At 45.6% G+C, this 19,686-nt stretch overlaps 1 protein-coding gene across 3 annotated transcripts in view; it reads left to right on the top strand.

Moving 5' to 3' along the window:
- SLC13A3 (solute carrier family 13 member 3) overlaps positions 1-19,686 on the top strand; it is a 112,856-nt gene that overhangs the window by 53,008 nt on the left and 40,162 nt on the right. For all 3 annotated transcript variants that reach the window (XM_003826007.5, XM_003826005.6, XM_034947444.4), the window contains exons 2-4: positions 3,988-4,253; positions 7,062-7,225; positions 17,657-17,723. In XM_003826007.5, the coding sequence (XP_003826055.1) occupies positions 4,018-4,253; positions 7,062-7,225; positions 17,657-17,723 (467 nt within the window). In that variant the 5' untranslated portion in view covers positions 3,988-4,017. The remainder of the gene's footprint in view (positions 1-3,987; positions 4,254-7,061; positions 7,226-17,656; positions 17,724-19,686) is intronic.

Below are 19,686 nucleotides of genomic sequence, written 5' to 3'. Positions count from 1 at the left end.
TGTGCTGCAGCCAGCTTATGCTGGCTTGGGAAATGTGATTGTCAAATTTTTAGGAATTCTAATAGCCAGTTATTAAATACAGACCTTAATACACACACACACACACATGCACATGCACACACACACACACAAGTTTTTCAGAGAGCCAATTGTTCAACATTTACCAACACACATCTGTTGTTTGAGGGATATTTGGCAGAAAGAGCCTGGGAAGGTGATTTGGGTTTGAGAAGCACTGTAGTTTTTTTTTGTTTGGTTTTTAGAGACCAGGTTTCACTGTGTTGCCCAGGCTGGACTTGAACTCCTGGCCTCAAGCAATCATCTTCCCTAAGCCTCCCAAGTACCTGGGACTATAGGCACCTGACTAAGAACTGTTTATTGGTTGGCGTGGCCAGATTTACTTGTTAAAAATTTAGACTATGTCTTAGTCATTTTCCTTGTACCAGCTTCCAGCCCAGGGCATAAAATGTGGTCAGGAATAAAGTTTGCTAAATGATGGATGAATGAATGATAGCTTGGATCAAGCTTTTTCTCTAAGTTGTAGAAACATGTTTTCATCATTCAACAGATATTTTGAGTGCCTACAATGTGCCAGGAGCTGTTCTTGGCACTGGGAACACAATCCCTGCTCTCCTAGAGCTTGCATTCTAATAGAGGAGAAAACATATAAAGCTATAAAATGTGCTTTCAGGTGGTAACCGGTTACATAAAAGAACATGAAGCAGGATAATGGGCTGGAGACAGAGTTTCATGCTGCTTTTGTACCAGGAGCCAAGACTTAAGAGGAGAGGTGGCTCCATCTCTCCAAAGTTGTATGTCTTCAGGAAGGCCCCTTTGGCTCTCTGAGCTGTGGAAACCAATTGTTCCCAGCTGATATTCAGGTTCCCAGCCTAAGAAGGCTGAGGTGGCCTTGGCCAAGTCTGAAGCCTTTGGTACACTGGCTCCCCAGGTGGTTACTAAAGCTCTGTAGGCAGAATGTTGGGATTCCAGGAGCTTCTCTAAACAGGGTGCTGTTTATTGTGCCACTGCTTCCCCACATCCTTGTTTGCTGTGCTGTATACCTGGGACAGGCCTGCTCTCTATCTCTGTGGAATTCTGGGATGATGCCCTTTGGCTCCAAGCACACATTGAGGCTTTTCCAACAAAAGGGTCTCAGCTTCTTGTTGGGGGAGCTTTGGGGTTCTGGAAACGGCTCTGACATCCACCTGCTGACTCATTCTTCCCCTCTCTGGTCCCAGTCTCCACATATGTAGAGCCAGGGAAATGATAGGGGCTTGGTGATGATCTGATGATCTGCCATTGAATCCCCAGATCGGGGAGGTTTAGGGGCTGCCAGGATAGGTGGAAGGGAAGGAGAGAACAGAGAAGCCCATCGACAGCTCTTTTTCTCACTTCTCCAGAAGAGTGCCTTTTTTTCTGATTTTTACATTCAAAGTTTGTCTGTTTTATATACTGAGATTCAACATACAATTTTGCTTGAACAAAGGGCTGGGGGTTATAAGAATTTATGGACTCTGGTCTTGTGATTCTCAAAGATATCTTACCTCTGAGATGCAGGATCTGCCTCATTTGAGAAACTGAAAGGATGATGACAAATCAAAACTTAGAGAATTTTTGGTTGTGGAGTTTGATTCTGTATTATTCTTTTTGCTTTCAACCTTTAGTGTGTGTGTCCAATAACCTGGGTTCTTGGGATATTCATTCCAAGTTGAGTTAATTTGTTTTACAGTTGTTCTTCTCTGGCCCCCAGGAAATAAATTTTAGGTATCCTGAAGGATAACTTTGTATTAACTGTGGCAGCTTATTTAATTTTTTCTCTAAAACAATGTATCTTAAGTCAATAGGAAAATAGGATGTGCTGTACAGAAATTCTCCCAGCGGGAGACTTTTTGCACATCTATAAATTTCATGAATGAATGTGAGCACTGATAGAAAAGCTAAGGGACTTGGGAATCTGGACATTTTCCAATGTAGGGTGTGTTAAGCAGAGTCTCGGGATGTGTTTTTCAAGGTATGGAAATTGGTGACAGTGTGTCTCCCCCATCTCAGTAAATAACAACCCCACCTTCCCTGAGACCAACAACTTGGAATTGCCCTTGGTTTCTCTCTTTGCCTCACATATCACAACAGATCTATCAGCCAAGCTGCCAGACGTGATCTTGGAAATTGATCGAGAATTCAACTACTTCTCACTACCTACAACTGCCGGCAATGGGCCCTAGTGGCCGGTGTCTGTTGCCTGGATTGTTGTCACAGCTGTCTGATGGGTCTCCGTGGTCCCTCCCTGGCCTCCCTGTAAGATGGATTAACTAATCATAGCATCCCCCACGTAACCTGATACCTGTCCTGTTTCGCTGAGGATATGTTCTATGAGGATGGCTCCTAGGATGGTGCTCTGTTTGATGTCCTATGGACATGGAATAAAGTTAACAAAACTTACTATAAGTAGGAAGTAAGAGCCATAAGATGGCTCCAGACAGGACCAAATCCAAGAAAAAGTTCATGTTTCCTAGAATATGCAAGATCGTTGCCTTGAAAGGACATAAGAAAGCAAGGGCAGGGCAGGAATAGTTTCATTCCAACAGTGATCATGCAAATAATAGGACCTTAAGTATTATGAATCCTGTGGGACACGGATGCATCAGATGTGAAGTCATTGTCTTTATCACTCTCATTATGAGAACAGGTGTGTAGTTTGACAGGTTTTGACAAATGTGCACACTAATGTAGCTACCACTCCAATCTAGGTATAGAACATTGCCATCAGCCCAAAAGTTTCCTCTGTGCTCCTCTGCAACCCCTACCTATGCCCCCACAACATAGACCTTCCACCCTAGCCTTGGCAACCACTGATTAGATTTAAATTACTTTGTCTGCCTTTCATTGGGTCTAATATTTAGCTGAGAACAGCAGCAGGGCACTTGTATGAAGGTCTGGCTGTGGAGGTATATTGCTTTGGTCTACCCTGGTCTGCACAGCCATTACCTTGCTAACGACCTCCTTGCACCTCAGTTTCCTAATCCATCAAATGGGGATAATAATCATACCTACATCACTAGGATTTTGTTAGGAATAAATAGCACCTGGTACTTATTAGCCCAACAGATGTCAGCTGTTGTTATTGTTTATGGAGTATGCATTATGTGTTGGGCATTGCACTAAGTACCGTGTAAGGATGTGGCAGTTGCTCCCTGTCCCAACTCCACACCCCCACTGGTGCTCACCATTTCCGCACACACCAGTAGCTTCCTACTGCCTCTGAGATGGTCTGCGGGAGTATTTCCCCTGGCTGCAGGAGCATGCTCAGTCTGCACATAAGGATGCCGGAAGTGCTGAAAGTTAATGCTCCCAGTATCAGCCCTCAACCAATGATGGCCAGGAGTTGGCAGATAAATGCTCCAACTTCCTTGCCTCCAGTTGAGACAACCCTAAGGCATGATTTGCCCTGTCCCCCAGGGTTCCCCATCAGAATTGAGCTTCAGGTGTCCACAGTGGTAACCTTCTCATGGGACATACACTGAAGCATGGTCTGCCCTGTCCCCATCAGAATTGAGATCCAGGTGTCCACAGTGGTAACCTTCTCATGGGACACTCTCTGGATTGGCTTCCTTCTGTTTCATTTCCCCATTGTCCTTCCAGAACCTCCTGGGATCCTCTATCAAGTAAACTATTTTCATTCTCGTCTTTATCTCTAAGACAACAATGTATTTCATTTCATTCTCAAACAGTCCTATGAGGTGAACCAAAATAGCTTCCTCATTTTATAATTGAGCAAAATGAGGCTTAGAAAGGTGATGCCACCTGCTTTAAGTCAATGCCTTAGGCACACACCTGCTCCACTGCTGCCCTGAGAACAAGCTGGGGCAGGCCTCCTTCCCCCTCTGCCCCCAGCCCGGGCCTCCTTCCCTCTCTGCCCTGAGCCCTGGGCCTCCTTCCCCTTCTGCCCCGAGCCCCGCTGACCCTCTGAGCATGCATCTCCTCCTGCAGGAAGGCCGCTGCTTGTTTGTCATCCTGCTCATGGCGGTGTACTGGTGCACGGAGGCCCTGCCGCTCTCAGTGACGGCGCTGCTGCCCATCGTCCTCTTCCCCTTCATGGGCATCTTGCCCTCCAACAAGGTCTGCCCCCAGTACTTCCTCGACACCAACTTCCTCTTCCTCAGTGGCCTGATCATGGCCAGCGCCATTGAGGAGTGGAACCTGCACCGGCGAATCGCCCTCAAGATCCTGATGCTTGTTGGAGTCCAGCCGGCCAGGTAAGAACAGGTAATGGTTCCAGCCCTACAGCGGAGAGGCAGAGGGACCACACCTCTGGAGCCTATACCTGCTCTTCTTGATTTACTTGTCCAGGCCAAGAAACTCATCGGTTCCCACCATTTATTTATGTATTTATTTATTTCTCAACTATTTAGCAAGCACCCGCTGCATGCTAGACACAGCACTAGGCCCATCATGGGCAGCTGTTCTCAAAGGTGCAGAAGAATCACCTGGGAACATGAGCTGCTGACCCCCAGGCCCCACCCCCAGGGATTCCAGTCCCATAGTTTTGGAGGGGGCCACACTGACAGTTTGACCCTGACTGCTCAGGGCTGAATCCCAGGTGACCTGCTCTGAAAAATAACTTAACCTCTGTCTGCCTGTGAAATAGTGATGTAGTGGCACCCACCTCATAGAGTTTAGTGAGGATTAGATGAGCAAATGCAGGTAAATCCCCTGGACCTGAGCAGGCAATGCTGGCTGTTAGCATTCTTGTTTGCTATTTACCTGCCTAGATGATGAAGATCAGGTGGGAGTTGAAGGTGGGGGGATGCAGAGGATGTGGGAAGATGGGCTTGAAGGGAAAGGGAGGCAGGGTTACAATCCTAAAGAGCCTCGGGCACTCTGGCTAGGATTTGGACTTTTATTCTTAGAGGATTGGGTGGCCTTTAAAATAGGGGTTTTATTTTCATCTTATAAACCCTTTTGGCAATTTGGTGAATCTTAAGGATCTTCCCAGAATAATGTTTTTAAATGCATAATGCACAACAGAGTTTGAAGCAACAGCTACAGCAAAATGCAATTATCTAATTTTTTTTTTTGAACACAGACAGCTGTGCCCTGGTACAGGTAGGTACTGTTTTATTAACACAGCAAATGGCAAGACCGAGTGATAGGCCTAATCACACCCATAATGTTGAGCAGTTTTGAGTGTCGATGATATTTCAAGATGTCTGCAGTGATTATAATGTCATATAAAAATATCAGGGATCTTGCCGGGCACAGTGTAATCCCAGCACTTTGGGAGGCTGAGGCAGGTGGATCGCTTGAGGCCAGGAGTTCAAGACCAGCCTGGCTAACATGGTAAAACCCCTGTCTCTACCAAAAATACAAAAAATTCACTGGGCGTGGTGGCGCATGCCTGTGATCCCAGCTACTCAGAAAGCTGAGGTGGGCGGATCGCTTGACCCCAGGAGGCGGATGTTGCAGTGAGCCAAGATCACGCCACTCACTGTACTCCAACCTCAGTAACAGTGAGACCCTGTCTCAAAAAAAAAAAAAAAAAAAAAAAAGCAAAGAGAGAGAGAAAGAAAGAAAAGAAGAAAAGACAGAAAGAAAAAAAAGAAAGAAAGAAAGAGAAAATGTCAGGGATTTTTTTTTGGGTGACAGAGCCTCAGGCACTACTCATACACCTGAAGTTTGTTGCCTGTTTATCACTGAAGGAAATGCTTAATTTGATTAGATGTTAGCAAAATGAAGATACACATTTTCTCCCAATCCAGTTCTGAATTATATCCATAGACTTATAAATCTGTGCTTTAAAGGGTTCTAAGCTGAGGAATGACATGGCCAGATTTGCATTTTATTTCAAATACGTCTCATTTCCTTCAGATTTGCATTTTTTAAAGATTCCCTTAGCTGCCTTGTAGAGGTCAGACAGGAGGGTACGGGCATGAGAAGCTGATACATCCCAGTTAGAAGGCCATTTAGAGTGTCCCGACAAGAGACAGTAGCAGCTTGGACTAGGAGGTGGCAGTGGAGATGAACAGATTGGATAGATTTGAGAGTAATTTGGGTGATAAAATTGACACAGGGGAGGGCGTAGGAAAAGAAGGTTCTGGATGACTCCTAGGTTTCTAGCATCATCTCTGTGCCAACCGCTCTGCTAGGCTCTGTAGCTGCGCCTCCTCCTGGAGGAGCTGCCAGTCCTGTAGGACAGACTCCATCTATGGAACTGATTCCAGTGCCAAGTGGAATTTGATCTCCAAGGGGCACATCATGGTGTGAGAGCCCACATGAGAGGTAGGGAGATAGGGGGAAACTTCCTGGAGGAGGTCACATTTGAGCTTGACTTTGAATAATGAGTAGGGCTGCTCTTAAACATATTCTAAAATTACAATAATTAAAACAGTAAGACACAAGTCTGGAAACAGATTTTTGAAACAGAATAAATCTAAAGGAAACCCAAATCTGAAGGAAGGATTATCCAATAAATGGTGAGAGTTGGGATAATTGGTTTCTTCTATTAAAAAATTTACATCTTACTTTGTACTATGCATCTAAGTAAATTCCAGGTGGATTCAGAGTTCAATATAAAGAGAAAAAATCCTGATACTTAGATTCTGTTGGTGGGAATGGACCAAGCAAAGGCAGGGAGGCAGGGGAGTAAAGGTGTTTGGTGTGGGTGAGAAGTTCAGCAGAGTCTCAGCAGGGAGTAGCTGGTAAGAGGAGGGGAAAAGAGGGAGGAAGCTGAGAAGGCCATGAGGGAAAGATAGTGGAGTGTCTTGGTGCCCCGGCAACTTTATTCTGAAATGGGTATCATTGAGGATTTGGGGGCAAGAAAGAGAAAACGTCAGGCTTGGGATGTCTTTATAACCTGGGTACCTATGGACAGTTCACTTAAACACACTGAACCAGTTTTCTTAGATCTAAAATAAACCTGGTGAGTGGATTTGGTTTCTGCTTTGAGTCTCAAGTTTCCATCTGTAAAATGGATGGATTGTATTCCTCAGGGATGGCAAACTGGGACCAGAGGATCTCCTGGGCCCTGGGTTCTGGATTTGCCTCTAATGCCATCTGCTCTGCAGGCTCATCCTGGGGATGATGGTGACCACCTCGTTCTTGTCCATGTGGCTGAGCAACACCGCCTCCACCGCCATGATGCTTCCCATTGCCAATGCCATCCTGAAAAGTCTCTTTGGCCAGAAGGAGGTTCGAAAGGACCCCAGCCAGGAGAGTGAAGAGAACACAGGTGAGGCTGTGCTAAGGGATTGGGGCCAAATCCACCAGGATTTGGAAGTGGGAATGGGATGTCCAAAGGATGTTAGGGAAGGCCAAGGGCATGCACACTTATTGAGCACCTACTATGCATCAGGTGTTTTAATTATGACAATGACTGATAATTAGATAAGAAATCATGGTACCTTGGTTGTTTAAAATTTGCATTTATTAAGCACATACTGTATACTGAGCAGTGAGTTGAACTCTTTACATACATTATCTTCCTTAACTCTCAAAACAGCTCTATGAAGTAAGTACTATAATTAAACCTTGTTTTACAGCATTCAAAGAGATGCTCAGCATCACCAGTACTCAGAGAAATGCAAATTGAAACAATAACATTTTAATCAATGAGACAGGCAGAAATAAGAAAGCTGATGAATCCCCATGTTGACAGGAATAGGGGCCACAGGAACTTTCGTGCACTGCTAGAAAGAGTGTGGACTGGGTTAGAGTTTCTTAAGGATCTTGTGCAAGGATTTAATCACATTAAATGTGTTTATACTCTGTAACCCAGCAGTTTTGCTCCCAGACACCAAAGGAATTCTCCTATAGGTCCAGGAGGGAACGCACATAGTGATATTCACTGTAGCGCTCTCTGTGGTGTGGGAAGTTGGTGGCTACATGCACTTTATTGCTAGTACAGGCAAAGGCAAATATGGTGGATACATGCCATTGAGCATTATGCTCCTTTTAAAAGAGAGAAGAATTAGTGAACCATATACTTCTATAAATGGATCTCATAGAGCAGTTATGATTGGAGGTAAAAACCAGAATGAGATCTAGAATACAACCTCAATATGTAAGCTGAAAATACACATGAACGACAAAAGATTTTGTAAGAAATGTATGATGAAAAGCTACACATTAAACATATCAGAATGGTTGCTATGGAAAGGGTGAGAGTGGGAAATGGGGAGAGAAAGGACTAAAAAGACCCAATCAATTATAGGAAAGAGAGGCTTTGTGAAGTAAATAGTGATAACGTATTATGAACGGAGGGATTTGATTCCCTCAATCCTCTGAAAGTATGTTCTTAATAAAACAAAACATACACAGCCATTGTATTTTTAGGTGACTACATACAGTCTCCAAGAGGGAAATGATTTTCCCAAATCACATAGTGAAGTTAAAGAAGTCCAGGATCGATTCAGAGGCACAATGACGTCATGACTTTTCATTGGCAACTCTGGTTCCCCTGGTCTTATGGTTGCAAAGTGGCTGCCACATCATGTCACTTTAAAATGTCTTACTTTTAATTTACACAACTGTATTTTAAAAGGAAGATTTGAATTGATACATATGTGGGCAGAAATGGCTAGTTTAACCCCGGCATTGATTCTTCCTTTGTTCTTTTAGGAATAGAACCCAATACTTTCCTCTCTGAGGAAAGGCTGAAACTTCAAGCTCCCCTTGTGATAAGACTTGGTCAGATGACTGAGTCTGGTCAATGGAATATGAGTGGAAATGATGTGTGCAACTTCCGGGTTCTGTCCTTCCTGCCGGGTGGAATGTGAATATGATGGCACCTGGGACTCAAAGACAGGAGCCACATCTTGAGAGATAGATGGCAGATCTGCCCCTGTGGCTTTGGATCATTTACCTCAGTGAACACAACAAGCATTATCCATGAAACCATAGGTTTTGTGTGCTAGTTCTAGTTTTTAAAATATGAATTAAATTAAATATGTATCTGTTAAAACTTAAATGTTGATCCGTGTACCATCTAAGTTAATCTCACTGACAGTCACATGAGTATTTCCCCGTCATACACTAAGGGGTCCTGCTTATTTTATTTTCACGGCAACCCTGAACACTAGAAATGATTATATGTACTTTACAGATGAAGTTTGGAGAGGTGAGATGATGTGTTGAGGATCATAGCATTGGCAAAGTGGCAGAGTCAGCTCTACGCAACGGCAGAGTCTTCCACGAGGAAGGGAAGAGAAGCTTTATAGCATGGATTAACAAACTTTGTCTATAAATGACCAAATAGTAAATACTGCAGGCTTTGTGGGCCACTCTGTTGCAACTACTCAACGCTGCCCTTGCAGTGAGAAAGCAGCCACAGATAAAACAAACAAGCAGGTGTGGCAATGTGACAAAAAAATTGTATTTATGGGTGCTGAAATTAAAATTTCATATAATTTTTGTATCAGGAAATATTCTTCCATAGATGTTTTTCAACCATTTGAAAATGTAAAAGCCATTCCTAGTTGGCAGGCCACACAAAAACAGGCGGTGGGCTGGATTGGGGCTGCATATTGTAGGTCGCTGACCCCTGCTGTACAATATTGGCTTTCTTGATTTTCAAACTGTTTCCCTTAAGAGAACTGCCTGATGGTCACCCTGGGGTGGCAGCAAGCACCTGGGACTCTGCCCTTTTCCCCATTTCAACCCTAGTTAGACTCACTTTATTCATTTTGTACACTGGGCCTCTAAGCAATAATAACCAATGTTTACTGTGCACTTAGTTTATGCGCGGACTCTTAGGTGGACCTCATATCTGAATGAGACGGAGCAAGCATCGACCTCATTTACAGAAATGGAAATTGAGGAAGGAATTAAAAAGAGTCCTCCCACCCCCCGTTACGCAGTTTCCAAACCATGGCTCTGGTATTTTGAATCCAGGCTGGCTGACTTCAGAGCCTACATTCTCAGGCTCCATTATTCTGCCTCCCACATGAGACTTTTTCCAAAGTGGTCAAGCAAATGATTGAAAGCCAAGTCCCTCATTGTGAGAATGAAAAATCTGAGACTCAGGAAGGGGAAGGGACTTGCCCAAGGCCACACACAGTGGTGGCCATGCATTGAAGTCCAGAGTCTTTTCCTATGCTGCAGGATGTCAAGAGGGAGGGGACCCTGGGGGTTGGGATAGATACCTACCTTTACAGGCCATGGGATCAGGGAGGAGCAGGAATTGGTTAATGATCAGCTTCTAAGACCTAAAACAAGGCTAATTCCAGTACAAAGAGAGCTATTCCCTTTCATCCAGTTCTGAGCTTTGACCAGGTGGCAGGAGGCGAGGACAGGGGTGGAGGGAGTAGAGATTCTGCCAGTGGGCTAGGAGAGGCACAAGGAAGTTCCTAGGAGCTATAGGTTCATGAAGGACATCTGTAGCACCAGCAGCAACCATAATCATCATGTGAGCTGAGCTCCCATTTTCTGAGTAACCACCACATGCAGATACCATGCTAATTTTTTTATACTCATTAGCTCATCTGATCTTCATAATTGTACTAGGAGGTAATGATGCCCATTTTATAGATGAGGAAACTGAGGCTCAGAGAAGCAAAATGATTTGCCCAAAGTAACACGGTGATTTGCTGAGCTCTGTCGGAATCCAGAATCTGTGCTTATAAGCACCTTGCCATGGTGCCTGGTACAGAGGAGGCAGAACCTAGGGCAGGGTGGGGCTATCTGGATAAGACTCCAGAGGTCCTCAGACTTGGAGGGCAGCGCTGTTGCCTTTCTCCAGTTCCTTTACCCAGTTCTGTGCCCTGCACTGCCTGGGGGACCCAGGGGCCATGTGAGTGATGGCTTCGCCAATGTCGCCCTGCATGCACGCTCTCATTAGGTCCTCCACCACAGCCCTGTGGGGAGCCACTATCAGCATGCCTGTTTTACAGATGAGGAAACTGAAGCTCACAGCCATGATAGGCCCAATGTTCCTTGGCCAGTAAGGAGCGCACCTGGATTTTGTTTTTGTTTTTTAGAGACAGGGTCTTCCTCTGTCTCCTAGGCTGGAGTGCAGTGGTGCATTCAGCTCGCTGCAGCCTCAAACTCCCAGGGTCAAGTGATCCTCTAGCCTCGGCCTCCCAAAGCACTGGGCTTACAGGCGTGAGCCACCACGTCTGGCCTTCCACCTGGCTTTTGAATCTAAACTCTTTCCCCTCCTTTTCTCTGTCCATAGAAAGCTAGCTTGCCATCTACATCTTTATTTTATAGGAAGGCCCAGGATGCCACCCTTCACAACACAAGGGTCTTTAATGTTGAGTGAAGCGTGGTGCTCATCCATATGCTAACCAACCTTCTGCAACTTTCCTCATCTATAAAACAAGGACACTGCCTCTTACGTGAGAAACGAGAGCCAGGTACATAGGAAGTGGTTAATATATGGCAGTTGTATTAAAAACTACCTATGAGACTTCCAGGCATTGGAGGCACAGGTAATAAGACCTCCTACCTCGATCCACCTTGGTGTTTCCCCTCCTACTTGAGCGGGATTGATTTGCTTCCTGGTTTATAATCTGTCTCCTCCACAGGCTCCAAGCTCCGTGAAGGGCCTATCAGTCTTTCTCATTGTTGTGAATCTTCACTGGTGCAGTCTTGTGCACCTAAGACACTGTTGGTACATAGTAGATGTTCAGTAAATGTGTGGAATTAATGAATACACAAATAGACCATTGAACTAACTGTTCTATGCCTCAGTTTCCTCAAACCTAAAACAGGGATAATAATCCTTACTACCTAGGCTGACATGAGTGCTAAGTGAGTAAATGGACATAAACCTGCTTAACTTGGGGGCTTTTGACCTTCCCTGGATTGCCATTTACCTAATTTGACACAAGAACTCTTTCCCGAGGGCCCTCTTCGTGTCAAATTTTAAGAACATCTTAGTCATACCAGGGAGGCTAGACTAGAGTTATCAGTTTCACGTCAGACCTGCTAAAGTGGCAGGTGGGTGCCTTGGAGATGGACCGAGGTTCAGGGGATGGGAGATCCAAAGTTCTGGGTATAATCCTGACTCTGCCACTGACCCAATGGGTCCTCTTGATCCCAACTTTAGCCCACCTCTCTAGGCCTCAGTTTCCCCAGTTGTGAAGAGGAAGGTAATAAACTTTGCATAGCTCTCTAAGGCTGCTTGGAGACAGCTGTAAGATTATAAATGTGAAAGTTCTCCATCCCCTGGCCTGACACAAACTCAAGGATTTGTATGATGTGAATAAGACCCTACAGAAGCATCAAGCTTCTAATCGACTGGCAATTTCTGGACCCAGAGAAGTCTCTCTGGGGACTTTGCTCCACTGGCCTGTTTCCATGTGGTCTCTTGGGCCACTGAGGTCACAGGAAGCACAGGGGTGGATCCTGTGTAAATGTCTAAGAGCCCTGCTCAGCACCAGGTTTTCCAGTTTCATCTTCATGACTTTATCATCATCATCATCACCAGAAAATAATGCCTGATATTAACTTTTCTTACATTACTAATCTCCATAAGGAAAAAGCAAAACTCCCTCCTTCCTGATCATATATGATAAAGCTAATTACTGTTTAGAGTTCTGTGTGTACGAATACCCTTCACTGCCTTATTTATAGCACATACAATCTCTTATCAGGGCTCTTCAACTCAGATGCAGAGCAAACGGGGCCAGGCGAGGGCTGTGGCAAACTGGTGAGCTCAGTTTCCCTATCTGTAACTTCAGACAAGTTGCTGTCCACCCTGGCTGCATAAAGGAATCACCTGCACAGCACCCAGGTGGGAAGAGGGTAGAGTGAGCTAGCGATGGTGGGGACTGGGGGTCACCAAGTCAGAGTTCTTACTGTCTGGCCATCCCCTGGGGAGCAACTTTGCCCCCAACCTTAGTGTGCTATTAATAGTCCCTCGCTTCCTACTTCAGTGCCCTGGACCCTGGCCTCGTGCATGGCTTGTGGACCTGTTCCCAGCACTCGTGCTCAGGGGCCCTCATCCCTATGGCCCAGGGCAGCTGATTCAACTTTCATCTTCAGGCCCCTGCAGGGGGTCAACAGGGCCAACTCCAGGCACAGGAAAAATGACACAGCCAGCCACCATGGAATCCTGTTCCCTCATGGTACCAACGGTGTACCACGAGAGCGGCCCGTGGTGTGGAAGGGACTTCCCCAAACCACGGGGCGAGACAAGGAATGTCCACATGGCTGTGTATGTGGCCTGACTTCCATGTGAAGGAAAATCCCATGTAAAAAAGAAAAAAAATCAAACTTTTTTTGTGTCTTGCTTGGGTTCCTTGAAGAGTGTCAATGGCCTTCACCAAAGACCCCAGGAATACACTAGTAATGAAACAAGCTGAGTTATCATTTACTACAGCAGTGAGGGGGCGGGGCACACATGCCATGAGCTACCCTGATTATTTCAGGAAGGGGGTGTTAAAAGGAACCCAGGACAGGATCTGGACTGGAGGTTGGGCACTGAGAGAGACCAGAGGCAATTCCGAGCTGGGTAAGGAAGGAGCAGTCACTCATTTAGCAAGAGAGGGGGATGTTGGGATTTTGAGGGTGACACAGCCACCTTGCCCTTAGACAAGATGATGGAGAATGAAGTGACCTGGCTCTGAGTGTCAGAATCATTCCCTACGCTCTGTTTTCTTCTTTCTCTATGGTAACCCATATTTACTGAACATTTGCTAGTACTCAGCTTCCTGTTAAATTCTTTATGTCTTTTTTTTTTTTTTTTTTTTGAGATGGCGTCTTGCTCTGTCACCCAAGATGGAGTGCAGTGGCATGATCACGGTTCACTGCAGCCTTGACCTCCCTAGATCAAGCAATCCTCCCACCTCAGCCTCTCAAGAGCTGGGACTACCCGGCTCTGTTGAAGTCTTTATTTCAAGATTGACAAAGCATGGCCCTCCACATCCAGCCTACTGCTTGTTTTTTTACAGCCTGGGAGCTAAGAATAGTTTTCATATTTTTAAGTGATTGAAATAAATCAAAAGCAGAAAAATATTTTGTGACGTGAAAAATTATATGATATTCAAATTTCAGCCCAGGCGTGGTAGTTCACTTCTGTAATCCCAGCACTTTGGGAGGCCGAGGTGAGAGGATCACTTGAGCCCCAGAGTTAGAGACCAGCCTGGGCAACATAGCAAGACCTTCTTTTTTACCAAAAAAAAAAAAAAACAACAACAATTAGCTGGGCATGGTGGCACATGCCTGTGGTCCCAGCTACTTGGGAGGCTGAGGTGGGAGGATCACTTGAGCCTGGTATGTTGAGGCTGTTGTGAGCTGTGATCGTGCCACTGCCCTCCAGCCTGGGTAACAGAACGAGATCCTATCTCAAAACAAAAATTTTTTTGATGTCCCCCAAATGAAAGTTTAGCCACACTCAAGCATTGATGTTGTCTGTGGCTGATTTTCTGCTCCTATGGCAGAGATGTTGTTATGACAGAGACCTCATGGCCCCCCAAAACCTAAAATGTTTACTATCTGGCTTTTTACAGAAGTTTGTTGATCCTTGCTTTTAATAAGTTAACTCTTTTTTTTTTTTTTTTTTTTTTTTTTGAGACGAAATTTTGCTCTTGTTGCCCAGGCTGGAATGGTGTGCAATGGTGCTATCTCAGCTCACCGTAACCTCCACCTCCTGGGTTCAAGCAATTCTCCTGCCTCAGCCTCCTGAGTAGCTGGGATTACAGGCATGCGCCACCATGCCTGGCTAATTTTGTATTTTTAGTGGAGACGGGGTTTCTCCATGTTGGTCAGGCTGGTCTCAAACTCCCGACCTCAGGTGATCTGCCCACCTCAGCTTCCCAAAGTGCTGGGATTACAGGCGTGAGTCACCACACCTGGCAGTAGATTAACTCTTTAATCCTCTTAACAATCCTAGAATGGTTACTTCCATTTTATCATTAAAGAACTGAGGTATAGGGAGATTAAGGGATATACCCTAACCAGGGTTTCTCAACTTCATTACCAATGACATTTGGGTGGGATAAATCTTTGCTGGGGTGGGCTGACCTGTGTATTGCAGGATGTTTAGCAGCATTTCTGATCTCTAACTAATAGACGCCAGTAGTACTTTGCCCTTCCACCCAAGCTGTGATAACCAAAAATGCCCCCAGACATTGCCCAACATCTCTTGGGTACAGAATTGGCCCTCGCTGGGAACTACTGACCTAAAGTTACATTGTAAGTGATGGAGCTAGGATTTGAACCCAAGGCTGATGTGTTTGGCTACCAGCCACACACCCAACTCCCAGAGGTGAGTTATTTTACTCTTAGTGGTGGTTCCAGCTGCAGGAACATTTAATTCATTCTAATTTTCTTTCCTCCAAAACACTGTCAAAGGCTGCTGGGGAGTCTGGTCTATCAAGCAGAGAAATAACTTTATTATTTTTGTGTGTTTGTTTTAAGAGACAAGGTCTTTCTCTGTCACCCAAGGTGGAGTGCTGTAGCATGATCATACCTCACTGCAGCCTCCAACTCCTGGGCTCAACAGATACTCCACCTCAGCCTCTGGAGTGGTTGGGACTACAGGCATGCACCACCACACCCAGCTAGTTTTTTGGAGAATGTTTTTTAGAGATGTGGTCTCACTATCTGGCTCAGGCTAGTTTCAAACTCTCGGCTCAAGCAATCCTCCTGCCTCAGCCTCCTGAGTAGCTGGGATTATAGGCATGAACCACCACACTTGACCAGAGAAATAACTTTAAAAACAAAGTTAGCTCCTGTCCTGAGCCTCCTCTGCTCAAATGCTACTCTAGTTCCTACCTGACTCAGAGGAGAAGCCACAGTCCTTCCTGTGAGCTCTGAGATCCCTGCATGATCCCACCCACTTCCTACCACCTCCACCCCCTGCCACTTCTCTTACCTTGCCTCCTCTTACTCTTCTCCTCCCTCTGGCCCCTGCAGCTCCACTGGCCTCCCCTTTGCTTCCTGGGTGTGCTCCCACCCCAGGGCCTTTGCACCTGCTCTTTCTTGCCCCAGATGTTTGCTTGGCTCATCCCCTCACCTTCAGGTCTTGGTTCAAAGTCAAATTTTCCTTCTCCATCAGACTTTCTTTGAGCCTTGAAGAAGGTGTCTCACCCCAGGATGCCTGGCTCCTTCCCTGCCTTGTTCTTTTGCATGGCATGCATCTTCATTTGACATACTGCGTATATTACTTAGTCGTGTGTGGTCTGTCTCCCCCACCAGAAGATCAGCTCCATGAGGACATGGACTTTCATCTTTTGTCACTCAGCACCAGGTACATGACAGGTGCTCCATAGCGATTTGCTGAGGGATCAATTGGCTAGGGTTCATGTGCCCCAGTTTTGGCTCTGGGCTCCAAGTTGCACCAAGCTCTTATCTCAAAAGAACTGAAACACATCCACCACTTATTACTCTCAGGGTCTGTATGGTTACCAGCCAAATCCAGCCACCATCATCTTAGCTGGAAAATGCAACAGATCCAGAACTGGACTCTCAGCTTCCATTTTTGCCCCTTTCCCTATGTCCATTCTCTCGGACCAGGCCCAGAGTTGTTTGTAAAATGTAAATCATATCGTCTTGGGCATTAAATCCTGCAGGGGGTCCCCATCCCTGATTTAGTTCCCGTTGGCCTTTGCCCACTCCGTCCCCACCCCCATCTCCCCTAGGCCTTTCCTATACACCTCTTTCCCAGCACATGGGCTTCCTCAGTTCTTCATCTCAGCCAAGCACCTCCTTACTGCCGGGCCTTTGCACTTGCTGTTCCTGTTTCCTTGCACCCTTTTCCCAGGGCTCTTCATAGGATGGATTCCATTTTATCCTTGAGGTCTCAGACCCGAGGCCATCAGCACACAGTGTCTTCTCTGTTGAAGGGAGAGCCCACCTACTCCCCTCTCCGCTTTCCAGTCACATTACCCAGTTCTATTTCCTCCATACATTTGTCCCTACCTAAAATTTTCTTTATTCATTTATTTCCTGTCTCCCCTTCTAGAGTATGACCTCCATGGAAGCCAGGGGCCTTGTTCTATATTGTTCACAGAGTACCCTGAGAACATAGTCAATAGCACATAGTAGGTGCTCAATAAATACTTTTTGGATGAATGAATGAATGAATGAATGGACAATTGGGGTCGTCCAACCCATTGATGACTCATTACCATTCATAGCTGGCCTTTCACAACTTTGGCAATGGCTGCTCAGGTAAGCCTAAGCTTGAGTTATGGGTTGTCAAGCAGCTCTGCAGCTAAACCCCTGCCAACAGGCCTGGGCACATCTTCACATATGGATGGTAGGACAGGAGGATAGAATGCTGAATGACCTTTCTTTTCTTTTTCCTTTCCTTTCCTTTCCTTCCTTCCTTCCTTCCTTTCCTTCCTTCCTTCCTCCTTTCTTTCTTTCTTTCCCTCCCTTTCCTTTCCTTTTCTTTCCTTTCCTTTCTTTTCCTTTCCTTCCTTCCTTCCCTCTTTCTTTCTTTCTTTCTTTTTCTTTCTTTCCCTCCCTTTCCTTTCCTTTCCTTCCTTCCTCCATCTCTCTCTCCCTCCCTCCCTCCCTCCCTCCCCCTCTCTCCCTTCCTCTCTCTCCCTTCCTCCCTCTCTTCCTCTCTCTCTCTGTCTTTGTCTTTTGATTCAGTGAGTAGTATAGGATCCTTGGCAAAGAAAGCATTCTTGACTGACTTCACAAGATTTGGGACACTCCTGTTCCATTCGCTACATTACACTAAAGACATCATGCTCTTTCCTCCTAGCTGCTGTGCGGAGAAACGGCCTACACACTGTGCCCACGGAGATGCAGTTTCTCGCCAGCACAGAAGCGTAAGTTACTGGTGAAATTCATAGAGGACCCAGTGCTTGATTCAAGGAGACGATGAACAAGAATTCAATGCTGCAAACCATTTTCCTCCCATCCCTGAATTTTTCTCCAAATGACCTAATGCCTGAGTTTCCACCATTCATCTCTGTGGCTTAAACATTAACCTCAACAGCCTCCTTTAAAAAAAAATGCAGACATGGAAAGGGTAGGGCAGTACATTAAATCCCTAAAGATCTGGTGAGGTTGAGGATCACAGGTACTTTCCTCTTGAAAGAAGAGACCCAAAAAAGCAAGATAGCACAAACTGCATGACAGTCAAGGAGGAGAGGGTTGCAGGCAGGGTTAACAGTCCATACAGACAAAAAAATTCCTTATAAAACAATAACAGCCCTTCACCCTACATGACTTACAAAGCATCTTCACATTGATGTTGAAATCGCATTTAGTCTACAGTATCCTTTGCATTATGGCAGTGTAGTTAAGATCATGGGATTTGGAGTCACAAACACCTGACTTCGAACTCTGGCTCTGCTCCATACTGGCTGTGTGAGACAATGAGATAATGTAGACAGAGCAGGTTGGCTGGACCTTACACGTCCAGATGTTAGCACTTGTTATTATGACATTGTGATCTCAATTTAACAGTGATGACACAACAGGGAGCCAAGCGATCTGCTCAAGGCAGTGCTGGGCATTGATCCGGTCTATTTCATTCATTCGCTAATATTTATTGGGAGCTTACGATGAGCCAGGCACTATTCTAAGGATGGAGATACAGCAAGGAAAAGACAGAAAGCCCAGCCCTTACGGGCTTACATTCTAGTGGCAAGAAATGGATAAGTGAATGTAATCCATCGTGTGTTGGGTGGTTGATAAGCTTCAGAGGGAGATCAAAGCAGGAAAAGGAGGGGGGAGGCGAGCTGGTAATTGGGAAGGGGCAGTTTGAATATGGGTGGTCAGGGAAGTCATCACAAGAAGATCGTCCTTGAGCAAATCTCTGCAAGAGGTGGGGAGTGGTGGGGGTATCCATGGGAAGAGTGTTCTCAGCATGTGGACCAGCACGTGCAAAGCTCCTGAGAGGTCAAAGAGCAGCCAGGAAGCCAGTGTGGCTGGAGCCGAGTGAATGAGTGAGCACATGGTAGGAGGTGGGGTCTGAGAGTTGGCTTGGGAGGGGAGAGAGTGATGGTGGAGGACAGAGCATGTGGGACATCATGAGCCATAGATATAACCTTGATTTTGAATGAGATGGGAGCTGATGGAGATTTTAGCAGGAGAGGGGCATGACCTTATGCCTGTTTCATCCCACAGCCTGTGCTCCCTCTTGGCACCATGTTTGGGGGCTTTGAGTCCAACTTTGAGACATGAGTTCTGTGATTGGTCCAGCCACTCATGACTGTGTGGCCTGGAAATATGCTTTAAACATCTGCCTGTGCAGTGCTTGCACTGGGTGTGTTGCAAAACCCAGTCCTCACCCTCTAGAAGCCTACATCTGTTGGATGCAAACCCCTTCCCTTCTCTGGACCTCAGTTTCCTCACCTGAACAAAAAAGTGGTTGCTCTAGATAAACTCTAGGGCCCTTTCTGCTTTTTCTCTTTTCGATACTCAGGATGGTTGGGGTCCCCACGTCTGAGGGAGGCCACAGTTCTGGACCAGGCCTGCCACTCCTAAGAAGTCAGACCATGACGGTAGTTTCCACCTGCTTCTGGTCTTTGCCTTCCTGTCATACTGGAAATCAGCTACTCAGACCCCAGCTCATGTCCACATTGCCCTCTGGGGAAGGAGTCCCTTATGTAGTGATTCAGGCCAGAGGGTATTTGAATTATCTTTCCTTCTTTAAGTAAATATTTTTTCATTTTAATTTCCACTTTAATTTAAAAAAATTGATTTGTTACACAGAACACGTTTTTTTAAATCTTAATTTATCTTTTTTTTCAGATTCATTGAAGTATAATTGACAAATAAAAA

The sequence above is a fragment of the Pan paniscus genome, chromosome 21 (genome assembly GCF_029289425.2).
Source record: "Pan paniscus chromosome 21, NHGRI_mPanPan1-v2.0_pri, whole genome shotgun sequence".
Lineage (NCBI taxonomy): Eukaryota > Metazoa > Chordata > Mammalia > Primates > Hominidae > Pan > Pan paniscus.
The sequence above is the reverse complement of the archived record's forward strand: the minus strand, read 5'-3'. Positions and strand labels throughout refer to the sequence as shown.